Raw genomic sequence first — 19031 nt, forward strand, 5'->3', positions numbered from 1 at the left:
GCGTCTAAGTTCCTGTCCCCATCAGTCCACTGACTTAGAGCTAGAGCTTGGTTAGACTTGGTGCTTTTCATAAAGAAATGTAGTTTTATAGAAAAAGCACAAAATAATGAATGTTGGGACAGAAACAAACTGAGGAGACCATGTAGCCTCTGTCTTCCCCTACAACCAACACAGTGAATCTCTCTTTGTGCAGAGGCAGGCAGGACTTGTTAGCCCCATTCACAGATATCAACAGAGGCAGCAGACAGTCCACTACCATGGAGCTAATTAGATGCAGAGCTACAACTCGAAGTGGGGACTGTCAGATTCCTCCTGGCACGGTGCTCCTTCCAGACAGGAGCTCCAGGGTAATGCACACTTGGTCCTGAGCTTTGGGCTGCCCCAGAAGAGGTCTGAGCTCCTTCCCTTTTTCCTAGGGGGCCTCAGACAGGTCCCTAGGATGGGCAGGTAGGATATTTCCATTGTGTTGCCAGCTCTGCCCTAGGTGGGTGCGGAGGGAAGCCTTAATAGCCTGCGGGGGTACAAAAGCCTTCACTACATCCCAGAATCAGTCTGTCCTGCCTGGAGCCCACAGATCCTTTGGATCAAAACAGTCATTACTAGGGAGACGCCTGGTGGTTATTTCTGACTCCCGGTGGTTATTTCTGGAATTGCAAGCATAATGCCAAGGTCCATCAACCTTCTCCAACCTCTCTGTGCTGAGTCCCTACTTCTGCTCTAAATTAGTGGCCAAAGGGTGAGAGGATGAGGCAGTCATTAGTCCAGGCTGCACTATTCTTGCTGGTGGAGGTCAGATGCCCAAGGCAAAGGGTTACCTGTAGCTATTTTCGGGCTCTTCCTGGCTTACCTTTGTGCACACCTGTTGAGATGGGGGGATAAAAGGGGTTGAAGAAATGAGGGAATTTAATGAATGGTAGTTTAGTCTTCAGTGTCAAGGTTTGCAAACAGAACCCATTCTGAAGGCAGCTAAAATAGTTCCAATCTGGATAGGAACATCTTTGCCAAATCTATGGGTAAAGAGAATGGGGCCTGCTCACTGAAACGCCTGTATGCAGGCAAATCAAAGCACCCATTTCCTGGCAGCAGGCATGTGCCAAGGCTATGGTGGGCAAAAGGCCAGGGCTGGGTCAAGTGCAATTCAAGAGGCCTTTGGAGAACTCCTTCTGCAGAATGAGATTTTTTCCAGCAGCATTTCTGCTGCCAGAGTCCCCATGGGCCCACCATGAGAAGGCCAAATATGGCCATGGGAGGAAGGTATTCTCAATTGGGATGAGAATGGTGCAGGGACACTGCTGGTTCTAGATGTAATTCCACAGTGGTCCTTCAGAATCAGGGAATGGATGTCAGAGACCCCTCTAGTGGCCCAGCTTCCTTGCCTTGGTTCTGTTAGTCAAGATAGCCTTTGTCAGTAGGATTCTCTCCTGGGGACAAGAGAAGAACATACTGCTTCCTTAAAGCACCAGTATAAAATAGAGACTCCCGCTGGGTGCAGTGGCTCATGCTTATAATCCCAGCACTTTGGGAGGCTGAGATCAGGTGTTCAAGATCGCCTGAGGTCAGGTGTTCAAGACAAGCCTGGCCAACATGGTGAAATCTCATCTCTACTAAAAATACAAAAATTAGCCGGGTGTGGTGGCATACACCTGTAATGTCGGCTGCTCAGGAGGCTGAGGTAGGACAATTGTTTGAACCTGGGAGGTAGAGGCTGCAGTGAGCTGAGGCTGCGTCAATGAACTCCAGCCTGGGTGACAAGAGTGAAATTCCATCACACACACACAAAAATTAATAAAATAAAACAATAAAAAAGAGAATCCCAGCCTTGAGCAGGGCTCCAGGCTGCAAATGACCTTTTTCCCACTCTGAGGAGGCCGTCTAAGGTCCCCGGGTCAGCAATCCCTGCCACCCACCTCAGCAGACTGAGGTAGCTTCTCTGAATTTTAGTCTTAGCTATTTTTATAAGCACTTTTCATTGTTACTGTGGATTGAAAAAAATGGTTCCATCATTATGACTCATCTATAGGAAAGTGATTGATTTTTACACATTGATTTCCAAGCAGCACTGTTATGTACATGCTTATTATTCGTTCTAATAGCTTTTCAAGTTATTCTCTTGAGTTTTCCAGGTAGAGAATCATGTCATTGGCAACTAATGGTTTTGTCCAATGTGTTCACCTCATTTCTTTTTTATTATCTATTTCGCTGGTTAATAAAGTGGCATTAACTGTGTTTTGGGAAAAGCCATCTTGTGCATTTCGGGATCTAACCCCGTGACGTCTCTGTGTTTAGGATATGGTAGAGGGGAGCCTCTGCATTACCAACTGTGTGACAGAACACGAATTCAAGGTGGTCTCCACACCCGGACCCCAATATTTCATGTTAGAGCCTGGACGTGGCTTCCGACTGTCCTCAGAAGCTCGATTCATCTTCATTTACTCCCTCACTGTTGCAGAGCCCACCTGTCTGCCCCACTAGTCATCAAGAGCTAGGCAGCTAGGGCCTCTGCCTCCTGGGAGCTGGTGCCCAGCATGCAATCACAAGTGTTTGATGAAATAAGCAAAGGAAACAAACTTAGACCATATTCACACGCCTCTCCAGAGGCGATTCATGCCAAGACTCCTGGATCAGGATGGAGAGCTGGCTCTAAAGGGAAATGAGGCTGTGCTGGGGAGGCCCTGAGCTCTGGAAGGTAATGCGTGGGAGGAGAAGCCCACAGTCCCAGACAGGGCAGAGTTCCAGGCTGCACCTGCGGCCGACCCCGGCCCACTTCCTCTGGATTCTCCTCACCCTCCCGGACACAAGGAGCAAACGGGCCTCATTCCTTTTTCTCCCCACATCCATCGCTTCTTGCAAAAGGAAAGAACAGAACAGGAAATGCATTCGCCAGAGTGCTCCCTGGGTGGACGAGAGGAAACAGCGAGTATGGCTTCACCCCGCCACCCCCACCCTTGTGGTTTCCGGGCAGGGCCCAGGGGCCCAGGCCCCGCTGCTGCTGGCCTTACGTTGCAGAGGGAGTGCGTCCGGTGTCGAGGGGAGTTGATGTCGCTAGGTGTGGACGACCGGTCGCCTTCGGCGGCAGATGCGTCGGAGATGACAGAGGGCTGCCGGGAGTGGCAGGGGCTCACCCTGACCGCTGGAAAGCAGGGACAGCTGGTGAGTGAGGGATGGAGAGAATGTCCTCGCCTGTGCTGCCTTGGCGGTTATTCCACCCAACATCCCCGTTCTGCAGACGGGAACACTGAGGTGTAGAAAAGGGAAGAGACTTGCCTGGTTCTCCAACCCCCTACTCCACGGCTCCACACATTCCCATAGAGCCGCTGCTGGGAAGAACCTCCCACAGCCTTTGGATCCAGTGAACCCTCCTCCACCAGCATGAACTAGGAGAAGACGTGGAAGTTTTCAAGTCTTCTTCTCATTCCAAGTTCAAGTCTCCTCGTTTCCAAGTCCAATATAGGAAAGTGCTTGATGTTTATAAATGCATTTCTAAGGAGCACCGCGATGCATTAATACTTGAGTACTCTGTGACCCTGTTCACATGCTCCCACCACCTGGACATTCCTAGACCTGGTGCAATCCTAACCACTGCCCCCAATCGGTTTCCCAAATGAGAAACCTAAAGGCCACCACCACTTTCTCTCTTTCCCCCATATCCCACAACCAGTCAGTAGCAGCAGCTCCAAAACATTGCCCCAAATCTGCCTGCTTCTCTCCCACCGCATTGCCACCACTGACTCTTGCCTGGAAGACCACGCGGCCTCCTGGTGGGTCGCGTCGACTCCACTCTACACACCAGAGCATGAGCCACCAGCATCTCATCTCTCTTCCTCCTGGCCTCCAAGGTGGCCTGATGTGCCACGGCCCTGCCTACCCCAACAGCCACGGCTCAAGCCACATCAGCCTTCTGACTGCCTGAGACAGGTCATATCCCCCTGCCTTGGTCTCTGCCATTCCTGTTGCCCATCAGGGGCACCGTCATCCTCCAGGTCTCAGTCTGTCCTGAGAGGCCTTCCCCAGTAATCAGCTCTCCCTACTTGGCCTTGTTGTTTCTCATCAAAGTGACTGTTTTTAGCTGGGCATGGTGGCTCACGCCTGTAATCTCAACACTTTGGGAGGCCGAAGAGGGAGGACTGCATAAGCCCAGGACTTCGAAACCAGCCTGGGCAACACAGCAAGACTCCATCTCTCCATCCCCCCCCCCAAAAAGTACCTGTTTTCTGTTGATTTCTCTCCTTGTGCTAATTACAATCTGTCATTGTTCTGCTTGTTATTTATTTATTTATTTATTTTTGAGGCACAGTCCTGCTCTGTTGCCCAGGCTGGAGTGCAGTGGCACGATCTTTGCTCACCACAACCTCTGCCTCCTGGGTTCAAGCAATTCTCCTGCCTCAGCCTCCCGAGTAGCTGGGACTACGGGCGTGTGCCACCAAATCCAGCTAATTTTTGTATTTTTAGTAAAGACAGGGTTTCACTATGTTGGCCAGGCTGGTCTTGAACTCCTGACCTCGTGATTTGCCCACCTTGGCCTCCCAAAGTGCTGGGATTACAGGCGTGAGCCACCGCACCCGGCCTGCTTGTTATTTAATAGTATATTTACATGTCATATCTGTACACTGACAACATCTGTTCTGTGAGAGCAGGTGCCCAGGGTGTCATATCCTGTTGAATCCCAGAGCTCATGGTGCCTAGCACATAGTAGGTACTCAATAAATAGTGGCTAAATGAAAGGTCCAGACCAGAAGCCACAGCTCAGAAGCCCTTCCAAGTCCCCAGCAGGTTGCTCTCCTGTCTGCGGGCATTGGCACTGGATGGAGAAAGCATCTTTTGTTTGACAAGACTGGCTAAGCACCTACTATGTACAGGTGGCATGCCAGCAGGTAGGGTAGCATCCCTGCAAAAGACAGTCCTTGCCACCAATGGCCGTATGCTCTAACACAGAAGATTGGTGGCTGAAGGAGCCCTGGCTTTGGAGTCAATTCCAATCTGGGTGAGTTTACCCTACAGGCTGTGTGACCTTGAGCATCCTGCCTGGCCCCTCTGAGCCAGGTTTGTTATGTGTAACACGGGGGTGGATGCCAGTGCTATCAATCCCAGAGAGTAGCTGCATGTATGATGTGCCTACCACAGTGCCAGGCACTGGACAGATGGGAGGAGTCATGTGACAAATGCATCAACAGCAAACCCGAGGTAGGGTAAGAGGTGCTCTGATGCAGGTGAGCACCCAACTTTACAGGAGCATAGAGGACACAGGGGAGAGAGCACGGAAGGCTTCCTGGAGGAGGGGGTGTCTGATAAAATGCATGGAGATGGTTGTATGTGAGGCAGATACTGTGGAGGAGGAAGGACCCAGAGGGCAGATCCGTCAGCCTGTCCAGGCTTTCCCAGACCACAGCCAGCTCCATTGAGGAGAGGCCCTGCAGAGGTAGATGAGGATGACCAAACTTGCGTCTATCACAACTTGCATCTATCATGTAAGGGCACCTACTTGCAGAAGGGACAGAGAACAGAGCAAGGTGGCCTGCAGACGTGCAACAGGACAGCGAGGAGTTTGGAGCCTGTTCCATGGGCAGTGGGGTACAGATGCTGCCCAGAGGCCAGACTTTCCTGCCGAGTGCCTGGAGCAAACACCTGTGACATTGACATCAGCCCCTCCTGGATGCCCCGCGATTGGCCAGAGCTGTCAATCAAGCAGTTCTGCTGCCTCTCCTGCCAAAGGATGCCCATGTGACTCTGATGTGGCCAGTCAGTCTTTCTTTAGGATTTGCTATGGACACAGGGGGAAGAGATAGTTTTTCTTCCTTAAGTCTTGAGCTGTGAGGGTCTTAAACATCTGGAACTGCAGGGGACTATTTCACTTTCTTACAGAAAGAGACAGCCTAAAGATGAGGCCAAAAGGAGGTGGGCAGAGCTAAGAGATGGAGAGACATGGTCAGAGGGACCCAAATAGTGTCTGAACCTCTGGATCCAGCTATGCCTGCTGTCCATCTCTTAGATTTTTCACTGACAACGAGCCCAAGGTCTCTGCCCCACACCCCCTAAGCTGCTGTAGTGTGAACAAAGAAGCTGCCTTTCCCGCTGGGTCGGATGGCCTCCTGTGAAGCCCCTCGAAATCGTGGTGGGGCCGGGCCAGGGCAGGACTCACCTTGCCGGTCCGCCGGGTGAGGGGGGTGTGAGTGGTAGAGAGTCTGTTGACTCTGCCGGATGGCTGCGGTCAGCGGGAGGTCCGCCTGCACCACCCACTCCTGGTTGCCGTTGAGCACCGTCTCGCCCGGCATGGCGAGGGAATGCCGCTTGGGGACATCCTTGGTCAGCGTAGCTAAGGACTGTTTGGCCTGGAGAGAGCAGGAAGACAGGAAGAAGTCACAATCAAGGGGACCTCTTGGCCAGCTGCTTGGCACTGCCCACCGCCATGGGAGAAAGCCCTGAACTTCTGCACCTGGTATTGCTAGCTCTGCATCGAGCGCCAATTGGTAAGTCAAGCACCGGCCCTGCAACTGTGTGAGGGAGGAACTGTCGTTCTCCCCGTGAAGACAGCTGGAGGTGCAAGGGCACGGAGAGGTGTGGAGCCTGCCTTGGGATCCCACAGCTCAGAAGTGGCAGAGCCAGGATCAAATCCAGACAGAGCCCAAGCTCCAAAGAACTGTGCCAGGGCCTGGCCACCTCGTCACACAACTCTAGGGGGCGCTGCTTACATAAACATGGTCCCTCTTGGTCTCCCCATCTTATAGAGTGAGATCCTAAAGTTCAGAATGGTGGAGTAATTGGCTCAAAGTCACACAACAAGTAGAAGAAGTGGAGTTTGAACCCAGTTCTGTCTGACTTTTGTCACATTTGTGTCAACTTAACTCACCTGAGAGCTCACCTGGGGGTTACCCACCAACAGCAAAGTGAGACCAGAAACAGAGGGGGTCCAAGAACACTCCTCTTTTTTTGTTTCGAGATGGAGTCTCACTCTGTTGCCCAGGCTGGAGTGCAGTGGCGTGATCTCGGCTCACTGCAACCTCCGCCTCCGGGGTTCAAGCAGTTCTCCTGCCTCAACCTCATGTGTAGCTGGGATTACAGGCATGTGCTACTATACCCGGCTAATTTTTGTATTTTTAGTAGAGATGGGGTTTCACCATGTTGGCCAGGCTGGTCTCGAACTGCTGACCTCAAGTGATCCACCTGCCTCGGCCTCCCAAAGTGCTGGGATTATAGGCGTGAGCCACCGCACCCGGCCCTCGGGTATGTCTTTATCAGCAGGCCTAGGATCATGGAGACCCACACTTCCTGAACCACCACACCCAGCCCAGATTAGTCAGTGGCTGCACCTGCCTTCCCTCCAGGTGTGCGTGCACACAGCCTCCTGGCCCTCCACACTGCTACACCTGCAGTCTTAGGGGGATGCCCCACTCCCTTGCTTCCTCCTGCCCAGTCCATCTGGCTGCCCAGAAAGTGCGACTCGGGAGAAGTGAGCACCCAGGCTGGTCTGCTGTCATGCGGCAACGAACCCTCAGCTCTCCCCTCCTGCAAACACTCCTAGCTGCATGCATAGGAAGCACAGGATTGCACAAGCCAGCCCCTGAAACAGGCAGCCCTTGGAGGGAGCACAGGAGGGAGTGAGGCAGAGGCCTAGGCGGGGTGGCTCTCCTGAACCCATCCGCTTCCCTCCCAGGCAGGGCCTCATCTCTGTCTGGGCCTGGGAGTGGCATCTTCCATCTCAGTGGGCAGCTTGACATCCTTGCTACCTGAAAATTGGGAGGTCCCCTACGGTTGGTACTTCAGAATCGGGTGGCTGTACCTGTGAATTCTAAAGCACGGGGATCTCTCAAACTGTCCACTCTGCCCATTCAGGATTGTAAACTTCCAAGGCAGAGCTATAATGGAGAGGAACGGCAGATGACGCATGTGAAGTTTCATCTAAAATATAAGCACCTGCTTGCACACCCACATACCCATACACAGGCACATACACACGTATACACACACACGCGCACACACATACACACAAAATACACACAGGCACACACACACATATACACATGTGTATGCACCAATATAGTTTGGCTGTGTCCCCACCCAAATCTCATCTTGAATTGTAGCTCCCATAATCCCCACGTGTCATGGGAGGGACCTAATGGGAGGTAATTGAATCATGGGGGTGGTTTTTTCCCATGCTGTTCTCATGATAGTGAATGAGTCTCCTGAGATCTTATGATTTTATAAAGGGCAGTTCCCCTGCTCAAGCTCTCTTGCCTGCTGCCATGTGAGATGTGTGCCTCCTTCACCTTCCACCATGATTGTGAGGCCTCCCCAGCCATGTGGAACTGTGAGTCCATTAAGCCTCCCTTTCTTTATAAATTACCCAGTCTCAGGCATGTCTTTTTTTTTTTTTTTTTTTTTTGAGGCGGAGTCTCGCTCTGTCGCCCAGGCTGGAGTGCAGTGGCGCGATCTTAGCTCACTGCAAGCTCCGCCTCCCTGGTTCATGCCATTCTCCTGCCTCAGCCTCCCGAGTAGCTGGGACTACAGGCATCCACCACCATGCCCAGCTAATTTTTTGTATTTTTAGTAGAGACGGGGTTTCACCGTGTTAGTCAGGATGGTCTCGATCTCCTGACCTCGTGATCTGCCTGCCTTGGCCTCCCAAAGTGCTGGGATTACAGGCGTGAGCCACTGCACCCGTCCCTCGGGTACGTCTTTATCAGCAGCCTGAGAAGAGACTAACACACACACACACACACGTACACACACACATTAGATCCTCTCCTGTGGCAACTGAAACATTTCTCTGACTAATCTCTTCCACTAAATGCAATTTAATGCTGGGAACTCCCTTTGGGCTCTGACTCTTCTCCTCTCTGAGCCTCCACCCTCTTCCAAACACTGGGAACCCGGAACATCAAGCTCCTGGGAATTGTTAACTTGACACAAATGTGTCCATGTCACAAAGGTCAGACAGAACTGGGTTGAAACTCCATTTCTCCTACTTAACTTGCTGTGTGACCTTGAGCAAACTACTCCACCATTCTGAACTTCAGGGTCCCACCATATAAGACAGTGAAACCAAGAGCGACCATGTTTACGTAAGCAGCGCCCCCTGGAGTTGTGCGACGAGGTGGCCAGGCCATGCCACAGTTCTTTGGAGCTTGGGCTCTGTCTGGATTTGATTCTGGCTCTGCCACTCTGAGCTGTGGGATCCCAAGGCAGGCTCCACACCTCTCCGTGCCTTCGTGCCTCCATCTGTCCAACGGGGAGAACGACAGTTCCTCCCTCACATGGCTGCTAGGGAGAGTGCTTGGTCCAGTGTAAAAATACCCAATAAATATTAGCGATTGTTATTAAAGAGTCTCTATTTCACAAGCAGGGATGATGGGATGATGTGAGGAGTAATTCACACCACGGTCAAGGATCCAGGTTGGCCCACTGTCTCAGAGCAGCCATGTGCTCAGTTAGGATTACCTGTGCACTCCCTGAGCCTGGGTGGTGAGACCCATGAGGCAGGAAGGGGAGATGGCAGCACAGGGCCCTGCCCTCACCCACCTTTTGGCTGGGGCCAATGGCAGTTCCTGTTGACCAGGAGGGCCTGAGGATCTGCTGATCCGGAGGCCACGATGCACCCATCCCATCTCCCATATAAGACAGCAAGCCTGGCCCTGCAGGCACGCCATGCCCAGAAACCGAATCCTCTACCGGGTCCTTCAGCAGATGTGTGCTTGTCTAGGGAATGTTTCTCTGGGGTAAAGACTGGGAGGATCCCGACGCGGGAGGATCCCGACGCAGGAGCCTCTGAGCAGACACCGGAAGGTTGGTGCTCCTGTGCAGATGGCACATTGTGCCAAATGCGCACTGAGGGGGCACAAGGACACCTTCTTCCCGTGCTTCATATACACACTCTATGGCACAGCTAGGTTCTTCTCCTTGGGGGGAAGCCGGCTGGGATCCTCTTTCACAGATCTCAGGGGTACGGGTGGGAGCAGGTCCAGCAGGGAGGCACCAGTGTGAGCTGATGAGGCAAATATGGGCCACAGCACCAAGGACCAGTGACCAAGGACCAAAGACCAAGGACCAATGACCAAGGACCAAAGACCAAGGACCAATGCAGGCTCTGGCTGTGGAGGGGAGGCTCCTGTGGGGGCAGTGACAGGCTTGGCTCAGGTGGGCTCAGGTGTGGGCAATCCTGCCCTCATGCAGGGTGGCAGGCCCCCCCACCACTCTGGGGTCACATCCAGCCTAGGAACTGGCTTGGCAAGGGCTGGTCCAAATGGTCCAAAAAGGCAGTGGCCAGGGGCCTGGAGGTGGCACATTTGGGGCAGACTGCTTTCGTTGCAGCTGAGAATGGGCACAAAGGGCATGGACTCAGAGTGTGGCCATTAAAAAGGAACCTGAGGCTTGGCCAACACTTTCTGCTTCTCTGCCCGCTCATCCCTCACAGTCCCTGCCTCTCCTCTGGGCCTGTGGTGGCTGTCTTTTTTTACAAATGAGGAAACGGAGGCAGGAAAAGGTTAAAGGTGACATGTGCGAGGTCAAATACTGATGAGTGGAACAGGCATGAGAATCCATGTCTCTTCCTCCCCAGTGGGGTCTGAGGACAGGGTGGCTCTAGAGCAACCTCAGCACAGAGCTGTGAATGCTGACCGAGTTCTGCGGCTGCCTTCCCGATTCACCCCCTGCCTCATTTCCCTACACTGTCACTAGCGGGAAGGTTCGGTTCGGTTCTACTCTACTCTACTCTACTCTACTCTACTCTACTCTACTCTACTCTATTCTATTCTGTTCTATTCTATTCTATTGAGATGGAGTCTCACTCTGTCATCCAGGCTATTCTATTCTATTCTATTCTATTCTATTCTATTCTATTCTATTCTATTCTATTCTATTCTATTCCATTCCATTCCATTCTATTGAGATGGAGTCTCACTCTGTCATCCAGGCTATTCTATTCTATTCTATTCCATTTTATTGAGATGGAGTCTCACTCTGCCATCCAGGCTATTCTATTCTATTCTATTCTATTCTATTCTATTCTATTCTATTCTATTCTATTCTATTCTATTCTATTCTATTCCATTCCATTCTATTCCATTCTACTGAGATGGAGTCTCACTCTGCCATCCAGTCTTCTATTCTATTCTATTCTATTCTATTCTATTCTATTCTATTCTATTCTATTCTATTCTATTCTATTCTATTCTATTCTATTCTGAGATAGTCTCATTCTGTCATCCAGGCTGGAGTGCAATGGTCTGATCTCAGCTCACTGCAACCTCCACCACTTGGGTTCAAATGATTCTCCTTCCTCAGCCTCCTGAGTAGCTGGGATTACAGATGCCTGCCATCATGCCTGGTTAATTTTTGTAATTTTAGCAGAGACAGGTTTCACCATGTTGGCCAAGCTGGTCTTGAACTCCTGACCTCAGGTGATCCACATGCCTCAGCCTCCCCAGAGTGCTGGGTTTACAGGCGTGTGCCACCACACCTGGCCTACAGTTCTGATTTTATACAGGAGGGAACTAAGGCTCAGAAAGGTTAAGTCCCTTGTCAAGGGTCACACAGACAGAAAATAACAGGACCCAAACCGGGACTCTGTTAGACTCAAACAGCCCAGGCCCAGATAGATAGGAATGTCTGATTCTCACAAAATGTCCTACTTGATGGAGGGATGCTTCCAGTCTGGGGTGATTCTGCACTCTGGGGGACATCTGGCCATGTCTACAGTCTACTGCTGTGACACTGGGGGCTGGAGTGGGGGGTGCTGCTGACATCCGGTGGGTGGAGGCCAGGGAAGCTGCAGAGCACAGGGCAGCCCCACCAGTTATGTGGCCCCAAACGTCTCTGGTGCCCTTATTTACAGAAAGCACCGTCAACTGAAGAGCGTTTCCCACACTGCAGAAGCCAGGCCCGTGGGCAGCGAGGTCAGTGTAAGCTGGGCTGCCAGGGACTGGACCAGTGTCGGGGGGATGCCCATAGTCTCAGGAGCAGGCAGCCCTGTCTCCCAGCCCCACATGTGACTAAGGAGGCTGGCGGGGAAGGCCTGTGGACTGAGGGAAGGCTAGTAAGGGAGCTGCCTCCTCAGGCCCTGGCTGGACTCCCGTCAAAAGTCTCCCCAGCAAAGACGTCAGGCCATGGAGTACGGGACTGCCCGAGCTCCAAAACCGTAAGAACACACACCTCTTGGGAGGCCGAGACGGGCGGATCACGAGGTCAGGAGATCGAGACCATCCTGGCCGACACGGTGAAACCCCGTCTCTACTAAAAAATACAGAAAACTAGCCGGGCGAGGTGGCGGGCGCCTGTAGTCCCAGCTACTCGGGAGGCTGAGGCAGGAGAATGGAGGCGGAGCTTGCAGTGAGCTGAGATCCGGCCACTGCACTCCAGCCTGGGCGGCAGAGCGAGACTCCGTCTCAAAAAAAAAAAAAAAAGAATACACACCTCACTGAAGACGTGATACTTTCTGGGGAGATGAAATTATTCTGGAATTAGACAGAAGCGGCGGTTGCACAATGTTATCAACATGCTGAAAACACTGAACGGCATGGCCAACCACCCGTGCCCAACGACCAAGGATCAATGCAGGCTCTGGCCATGGAGGGGAGGCTCCTGCGGGGGCAACGGTAGGCTCAGGTGGGCTCGGGCCTTGACATTCTATGTCGATAAACATTTTTGAGACACACACACACACACACACACACACACGCGCGCGCGCACACACGCACACGTGGTCCCATGGGGCCAATGTGGTTACAGAGAGGTTGCCGTGTGGGTGGTAATGCCTGGTTGGATCAGGATTTAACAGGAAATGCTCCCAGCAAGGGTGGATGGCTGGGCGGGCCTCAGGGTGCCCATGTTCATTGCTAAATGCCAGCAGAGGGCTTTGCTTCTTGGGAAACGTCTGCAGAAGCAAATGTCTTTCTGGTTTTTCCCTGAGTGAAGCAGTGAAGAGGGTGTGTGGGGCGGCCTGGAGTTGGCTCCTCTGGACACAGGGGGAGGGACGATGCCTGGATCCTGACGGGCCGCTCACCCCTCACTTGGCACCAGTCTGGGCTCTTTCCCCAATACCTGCTTTCCCAGCGGCCTCTGTGTCACCGGCAGCTGTGAGCTTTGCCACAGAGGGAACTGCCCAGCACCAGGGGCTACAGCCAGGACCCCTGGGTAAGAGGCAAGTAAGCGGCCCAAGATGGGGCACTGGGCATGCTGCATGGACCTCACTGAGGTAAGATTTCATCAGAAGACAAAAGCGACATGTCCATCCCCCCAGCTGCAGGGGTTGCTGAGCGCACCATTCCCCCGGGCCTGGCTCCCCACCCCTGCAGCTGGGGCGCTGCTTTTTTTTTTTTGAGATGGGGTTTTGCTCTGTCGCCCAGGCTAGAGTGCAGTGGTGCGATCTCGGCTCACTGCAACCTCTGCCTTCTGGGTTCAAGCGATTGTCCTGCCTCAGCCTTCCGAGTAGCTGGGGTTACAGGTGCCCACCACCACGTCCAGCTAATTTTTGTATTTTCAGTTGAGTCAGTGTTTCATCATGTTGGCCAGGCTGGTCTCGAACTCCTGACCTCAAGTGATCTGCCCGCTTTGGCCTCCCAAAGCCAAAACACTACAGGTGTGAGCCACCACACCTGGTCTGCAGCTGCCGTGGCTTCTGCCACTGCTAAGCTGCGCCCTCCACCTCCCCACTGCACCTGTGGACCCTGACTTCCTTCCAACCCACCCTCTATGCTTCCACTGGCAGAGCAGAGCTGCTTCCTGTTGCTTGCAACACAGGACTTAAGGCATCCCCCGAGGAAGGGTCAGCCGTGCAGTGGGGGAGCTGGGCCTGCAGGCAACATGGCCTGGCTGTGAAACTCTAGGGATGGTGGGCAATAGAGGGAAGCTGCAATCAGGTGGACACACCAACAAGACTGGGGCCGTCACGGCTCCTCGTGAAGCCCCCTCCCTCTGCCTCCAAGCCCTGGGTAGACACTGCCTGTGCTGTTAACATGAACATAAACCCATCAACCTGAGTTGCCAACATTCACACAGGCAGATGCATCTGATGCCTGCCAGAAGGAGGCCAGAAGTTGAGTTTTCTTGGCCAGAATGGAAACAACGGGAGGGGAAGCCAGGGTGAGCTGGATCCTAGGCTGGAAAGACCCAGGGCATCCTCGGATGCCTAAGGCCAGGACTCCAAGGAAGGAAGACACATCTGTCTGTCCACAAGTCATGAGGAAGACCTGGGAGAACAGGGGCCTTTTCCTGGCCTGCAAGTTGAAAGATTTCTGTCTGGGCTGCACGTAGCAGCAGGGCCTCCAGTATTATCAACTCCATTGGTGGGAACCCCCAGACCCCAGAAGTCTCTGCTGCCGCAGCTTCTTCCTGCTCAGTAGTTCTCACCACTAGGGGTCAGCATTGGACAAGGAGACCTAGGAGAGGTCCAGGGATCCGGCCCCAGCCTGCCCTGGGGGCCTGGTCCTTAGTAAACCATCCTGCTGTGTTTACCACGTCCAGGGATCCGGGCCCAGTGCCAAGTGCTTTTCCTGCTTTATTTCTTGGAAATCCTCACAAGAGCCCTACAAAGCACAGTCAACTCTTGAACAACGTGGGTTTGAACTGCATGGGTGCATGGGTCCAATTATCGGCAGATTTTCTTCCACCTCCATCACCCCTGAGACAGCAAAGCTAATCCTTCCTCTCCCTCCTCCTCCTCCTCAGCCACTCAGCATGAAGACAATGAGGATGAAGACCTTGATGATGATCCTCTTCTTCCACTTAATGAATAGCAAATATATTTTCTCTTCCTTATGATTCTCTTTTTTTTTTGAGACGGAGTCTTGCTCTGTTGCCCAGGCTGGAGTGCAGCGACTTGACCTTGGCTCACTGCAACCTCCACCTCCCAGGTTCAAACGATTCTCCTGTCTCAGCCTCCCGAGTAAATGGGATTACAGGCACCCACTGCCACACCTGGCTACTTTTTGTATTTTTAGTAGAGATGGGGTTTCACCATGTTAGCCAGGCTGGTCTCGAACTCCTGACCTGAAGTGATCCACCCTCCTCGGTCTCCCAAAGTGCTGGGATTATATGTCTGGCCTGATTCTCTTAATAACACTGTCTTTGCTCTAGCTTACTTTATTCAAAGAATACTGACATGGTTGGCTCTGGGTCCCCAGCCAAATCTCATCTCCAATTGTAATCCCCACGTGTCAAGGGAGGGACCAGGTGGAGGTAAGTGGATCATGGGGCTGGTTTCCCCCATGCTGTTCTCGTGATAGTGGTAGAATTCTAACGAGATCTGATGGCTCATAAACGTGTGGTAGTTCCTCCCATGCTCATTCTCCCTCCTGCCATCTTGTAAAGGTACCTGCTTCTCCTTTGCCTTCCGCCATGATTATGAGTTTCTGAGGCGTCCACAACTGTTCAGAATTGTGAGTCAATTAAACCTCTTTCCTTTATAAATTACCCAGTCTCAACTATTTCTTTATAGCAGTGCAGGAATGAACTAATACAAATACAGAAAACGAGACAGTTAACACACAAAAGATGTGCTCACTGACTGTTCTCAGTAAGGTTTCTGGTCAACAGTGGGCTATGAGCAGTTACGGTCTAGGGCAGTCGGAAGTTATACATGGATTTAGCTGCACAGGGGATCAGCAGCCCTAAGCCCTGTGTTGTTTAAGAGTCAACTCTATATGCCATTATCTCTGTTTTGAGTTGATGGATATGGAGTCCAGAGAGGTGAAGGCTCCTGCTCAGTCATACAGTTGGGAAGCACCTGGGGCTGGATTCGAACCCAGATCACATGGCTGTAACCACAGTATTAGCTGGCATCAGCTCTCTGCAGGACAACAAATCTTCTAAGAGCTACGTCCTCCCCCTGCCCCTACTCTTCAGGAGCTCCTCCCACATTCTCCTCCCGGCCTCTGTCACACTAAGCCCCCGGCTTCTGGAGGCCTTTCTAGCCACAAGCTCCCTGCAACTGCCCAGCCACCCTATGGGGAAGGTAGGGTGGGATTAAGACCCCAGCCCGGGTACGGTGGCTCACGCCTGTAATCTCAGCACTTTGGGAGGCTGAGGCAGGTGGATCATGAGGTCAGGAGTTTGAGACCCATCTGGCCAAGATGGTGAAACCCCATCTCTACTAAAAAATACAAAAATTAGCCAGGAGCAGTGGCGGGTGCCTGTAATCCCAGCTACTTGGGAGGCTGAGGCAGGAGAATCGCTTGAACCCGGGAGACGGAGTTTACAGTGAACTGAGATCGTGCCACTGCACTCTAGTCTGGGCGACAGAGCAAGATTCTGTCTCAAAAAAAAGACCCCACTCCCAGCGCAGTAACAAGTGAAAGGCACTGAAGCCCAGAACAGTTGAGTGAGCAGCCCAAGGTCACACAGGAGCAGGCAGAACAGACCTCTAGGGCGCTCTCTCCCGACCCGGACCCTCTGCCCCACACACAAAGGCTACGCATCTCCTGGGAACACAAAGTGTCTGGAAGGTTTGGGTTAGGAAAAAATTATTTGTTTCCTTAATGACCCAAGTAAGACATTTTTGCTGCACAGACATTTGAGAAGAGGCCAATAAACAAACAAATAAAAGTTGCTACCACTCTGAGAGAACGAATGTTAGTATTTCCATGTATTTCCCCCCAAATATTTTCCTAAGCAAATATGTATATTTTAAACAAAAATTTTTTCTCCTTTCCTTTTTTTTTTAAAATTTTTTTTAAAGGCCGGGCGCGGTGGCTCAAGCCTGTAATCCCAGCACTTTGGGAGGCCGAGACGGGCGGATCACGAGGTCAGGAGATCGAGACCATCCTGGCTAACACGGTGAACCATCCTGGCTAACACGGTGAAACCCCGTCTCTACTAAAAATACAAGAAAATTAGCCGGGCGAGGTGGCGGGCGCCTGTAGTCCCAGCTACTCAGGAGGCTGAGGCAGGAGAATGGCGTGAACCCAGGGGGGTGGAGCTTGCAGTGAGCCGAGATCGCGCTACTGCACTCCAGCCTGGGGCACAGAGCAAGACTCCGTCTCAAAAAAAAAAAAAAAAAAATTTTTTTTGGAGACAGGGTCTCACTGTCGCCCAGGCTGGGTGCAGTGGCTCACTGCAGCCTCCACCTCCTGGGCTCAGGCAATCCTTTTGCCTCAGCCACTGGAGTAGTTGGGACTATAGGCATGTACCATGCCTGGCTAATTTTTCTGAATTTTTTGGTAGAGAAGGAGTTTTGTCATGTTGCCCAGGCTGGTCTCAAGCTGCTGGGCTCAAAAACAATCTGCCCGCCTCGGCCTCCTGAACTGCTGGGATTACAGGCCTAAGCCATCGCACCTGGCCTTCTTTTTCCTAACAGTAGGTTGGGGTGTGTGGAAAAGTGAGTGTTTTCCCAGCATCTCCACATCCCCTGGGCCCAAGGCAGGTGGATAAAAGCCTGGCCCAGGCTCTGGGGTCATGGTCTTGGAGGGACACTGACGGTGCATTGTAGAAAGCCCCCTCCCACCGCGGGCCCCGCCCCTCTGCTTGTGTTCGGCTCTGCCCCACCCACCCCACCCTAGGTCTCCGAAGTGAGTCGATGCCAGACGTCCTGGCTCCCAGCATGGCACTGCTAGCAGATGCCAGGCCCACCTGGGTGGGGAGGGTTCTCACCATGGCCAGCTCGGCCTCCAGCTCCTTCATCCGGTTGTCCTTGAGGTCCAGCTGGGAGCGCAGTGCCGTGGCGTGGTCTGTGGCCTCCTTGGCTTGGCGCCGCAGCTCCCACTTCTCACGCTCTAGCAGGTCCTTCTCCTTGGCCAGCGCTTTGACCGCGTCCTCACTCTCCTGTGGGTGGGACAGGTAGAGAGCACAGTGGGTGTTACAGCCAGGCTCCTCCTGGCCCAGGGACGCCTAGAGGGGGCCTAACCCCTAGATGGAAAAAGAAGTGACCTGTGACCTGTGTCCAGGAGCTCTGGCTCTGTGGTGGGAAAGCCGTGGGCACGAACTCCAGCCCTGCCACAAACTAGCTGGAAGATTGGAACAGAGACAAACCCAGTAGATGCTGAGTAAATCCTTTTTGCGCTGCATGAATGAATAAGTGGGCAAATGACTGCTTTGGGTAAGTCATTCTACCTCATCAAGTCTGGGTCCCCCGTATGTAAAATGGGGCAGGAGTCAATCCTACTTGTTTCAAAGAATTCTAAAGGCCGAATGACTGCACGTGTGGGAAATACTTAACACAGTCTGACAGAAGTTAGGGTGCAATAGTTGTTCTGGGGTTTTGTTCTGTTTGGTAAATTGTGTTCATCACAGGGAAACAGGATCAACAGGAAGGAGGCACCAGCGACCCCAATGGTCTGGACTGCCACAAGGTCCGGCCACCACCCCACAGGGTCACAGCCTCTGAGAGAAATAGCTGCTGTGTCCTGAATGCAGCACAGTCCTCAGCCGCTTGCCCCGAGCCCCTCCCCAGGCTGGCCCTCCTGCATGAGCTGTTTTCTGTGATTGTCCAGGGAAGGGCCAGGCCCCGGCTGTGCCAGTCCCCAGAGCAGAGCCAGCAGGGAAGGGCCAGACAGCTGAATCGGGGCTGTGACCTCTGTTGGCCGGAGCAAAGTTTCAGAACAACAGACGTCCTTTTGAGAAGGACAGTCCCAGCAGGGAGCCCTACCCATCCACCCAGCCACCATCTTCCCATTCACCAAAATGAAAGCAAATCCAAGGTCTCCGTGTGGTCTGGGACCACAGAGGGAGGCCACTATCCTGCCTTGTCTGACAAACCCGTCTCTGAAGGCCTCACTTCCAGATGGTGAAAGAGGGGGAGGCCGAGGGAGAACTTGGCCTTTTCTCTGTGGCTGTCACAGAGCTGTAGCTATGGCCTTGGTTCTGGAGACAGAGGGAGAACCTGGGCCAAATCCTGGCTTTGCAATGACTGTTGTGAGTCATCCCTGCCTCAGTTTCCCCATCTGTAACCAGGGGATAACACCACACATGCTTTGGAGCATTTGGGTGGGTCTGCATGAGGGAATCCACCTGGAGCGTTCTGCATGGGACTGGGCTCCCGGCAGGCACCTGCTCGCTTCACTCAGATCGCTGCTCAATTGTCTCCTCCTCCGAGAAGCCTTCCCTGGTCA

General features: G+C 52.8%; 1 protein-coding gene across 3 annotated transcripts in view; it reads right to left on the reverse strand.

Moving 5' to 3' along the window:
• The window catches only part of KAZN (kazrin, periplakin interacting protein), a 515264-nt gene that overhangs the window by 55927 nt on the left and 440306 nt on the right, over positions 1–19031 (reverse strand). For all 3 annotated transcript variants that reach the window (XM_015115268.3, XM_028839490.2, XM_015115502.3), the window contains exons 4-6: positions 17575–17745; positions 6137–6326; positions 3000–3130 (exon numbers count right to left, since the gene is read on the reverse strand). In XM_015115268.3, the coding sequence (XP_014970754.3) occupies positions 3000–3130; positions 6137–6326; positions 17575–17745 (492 nt within the window). The remainder of the gene's footprint in view (positions 1–2999; positions 3131–6136; positions 6327–17574; positions 17746–19031) is intronic.

Source organism: Macaca mulatta, chromosome 1 (assembly GCF_049350105.2).
Source record: "Macaca mulatta isolate MMU2019108-1 chromosome 1, T2T-MMU8v2.0, whole genome shotgun sequence".
NCBI classification, from domain to species: Eukaryota; Metazoa; Chordata; class Mammalia; order Primates; family Cercopithecidae; genus Macaca; species Macaca mulatta.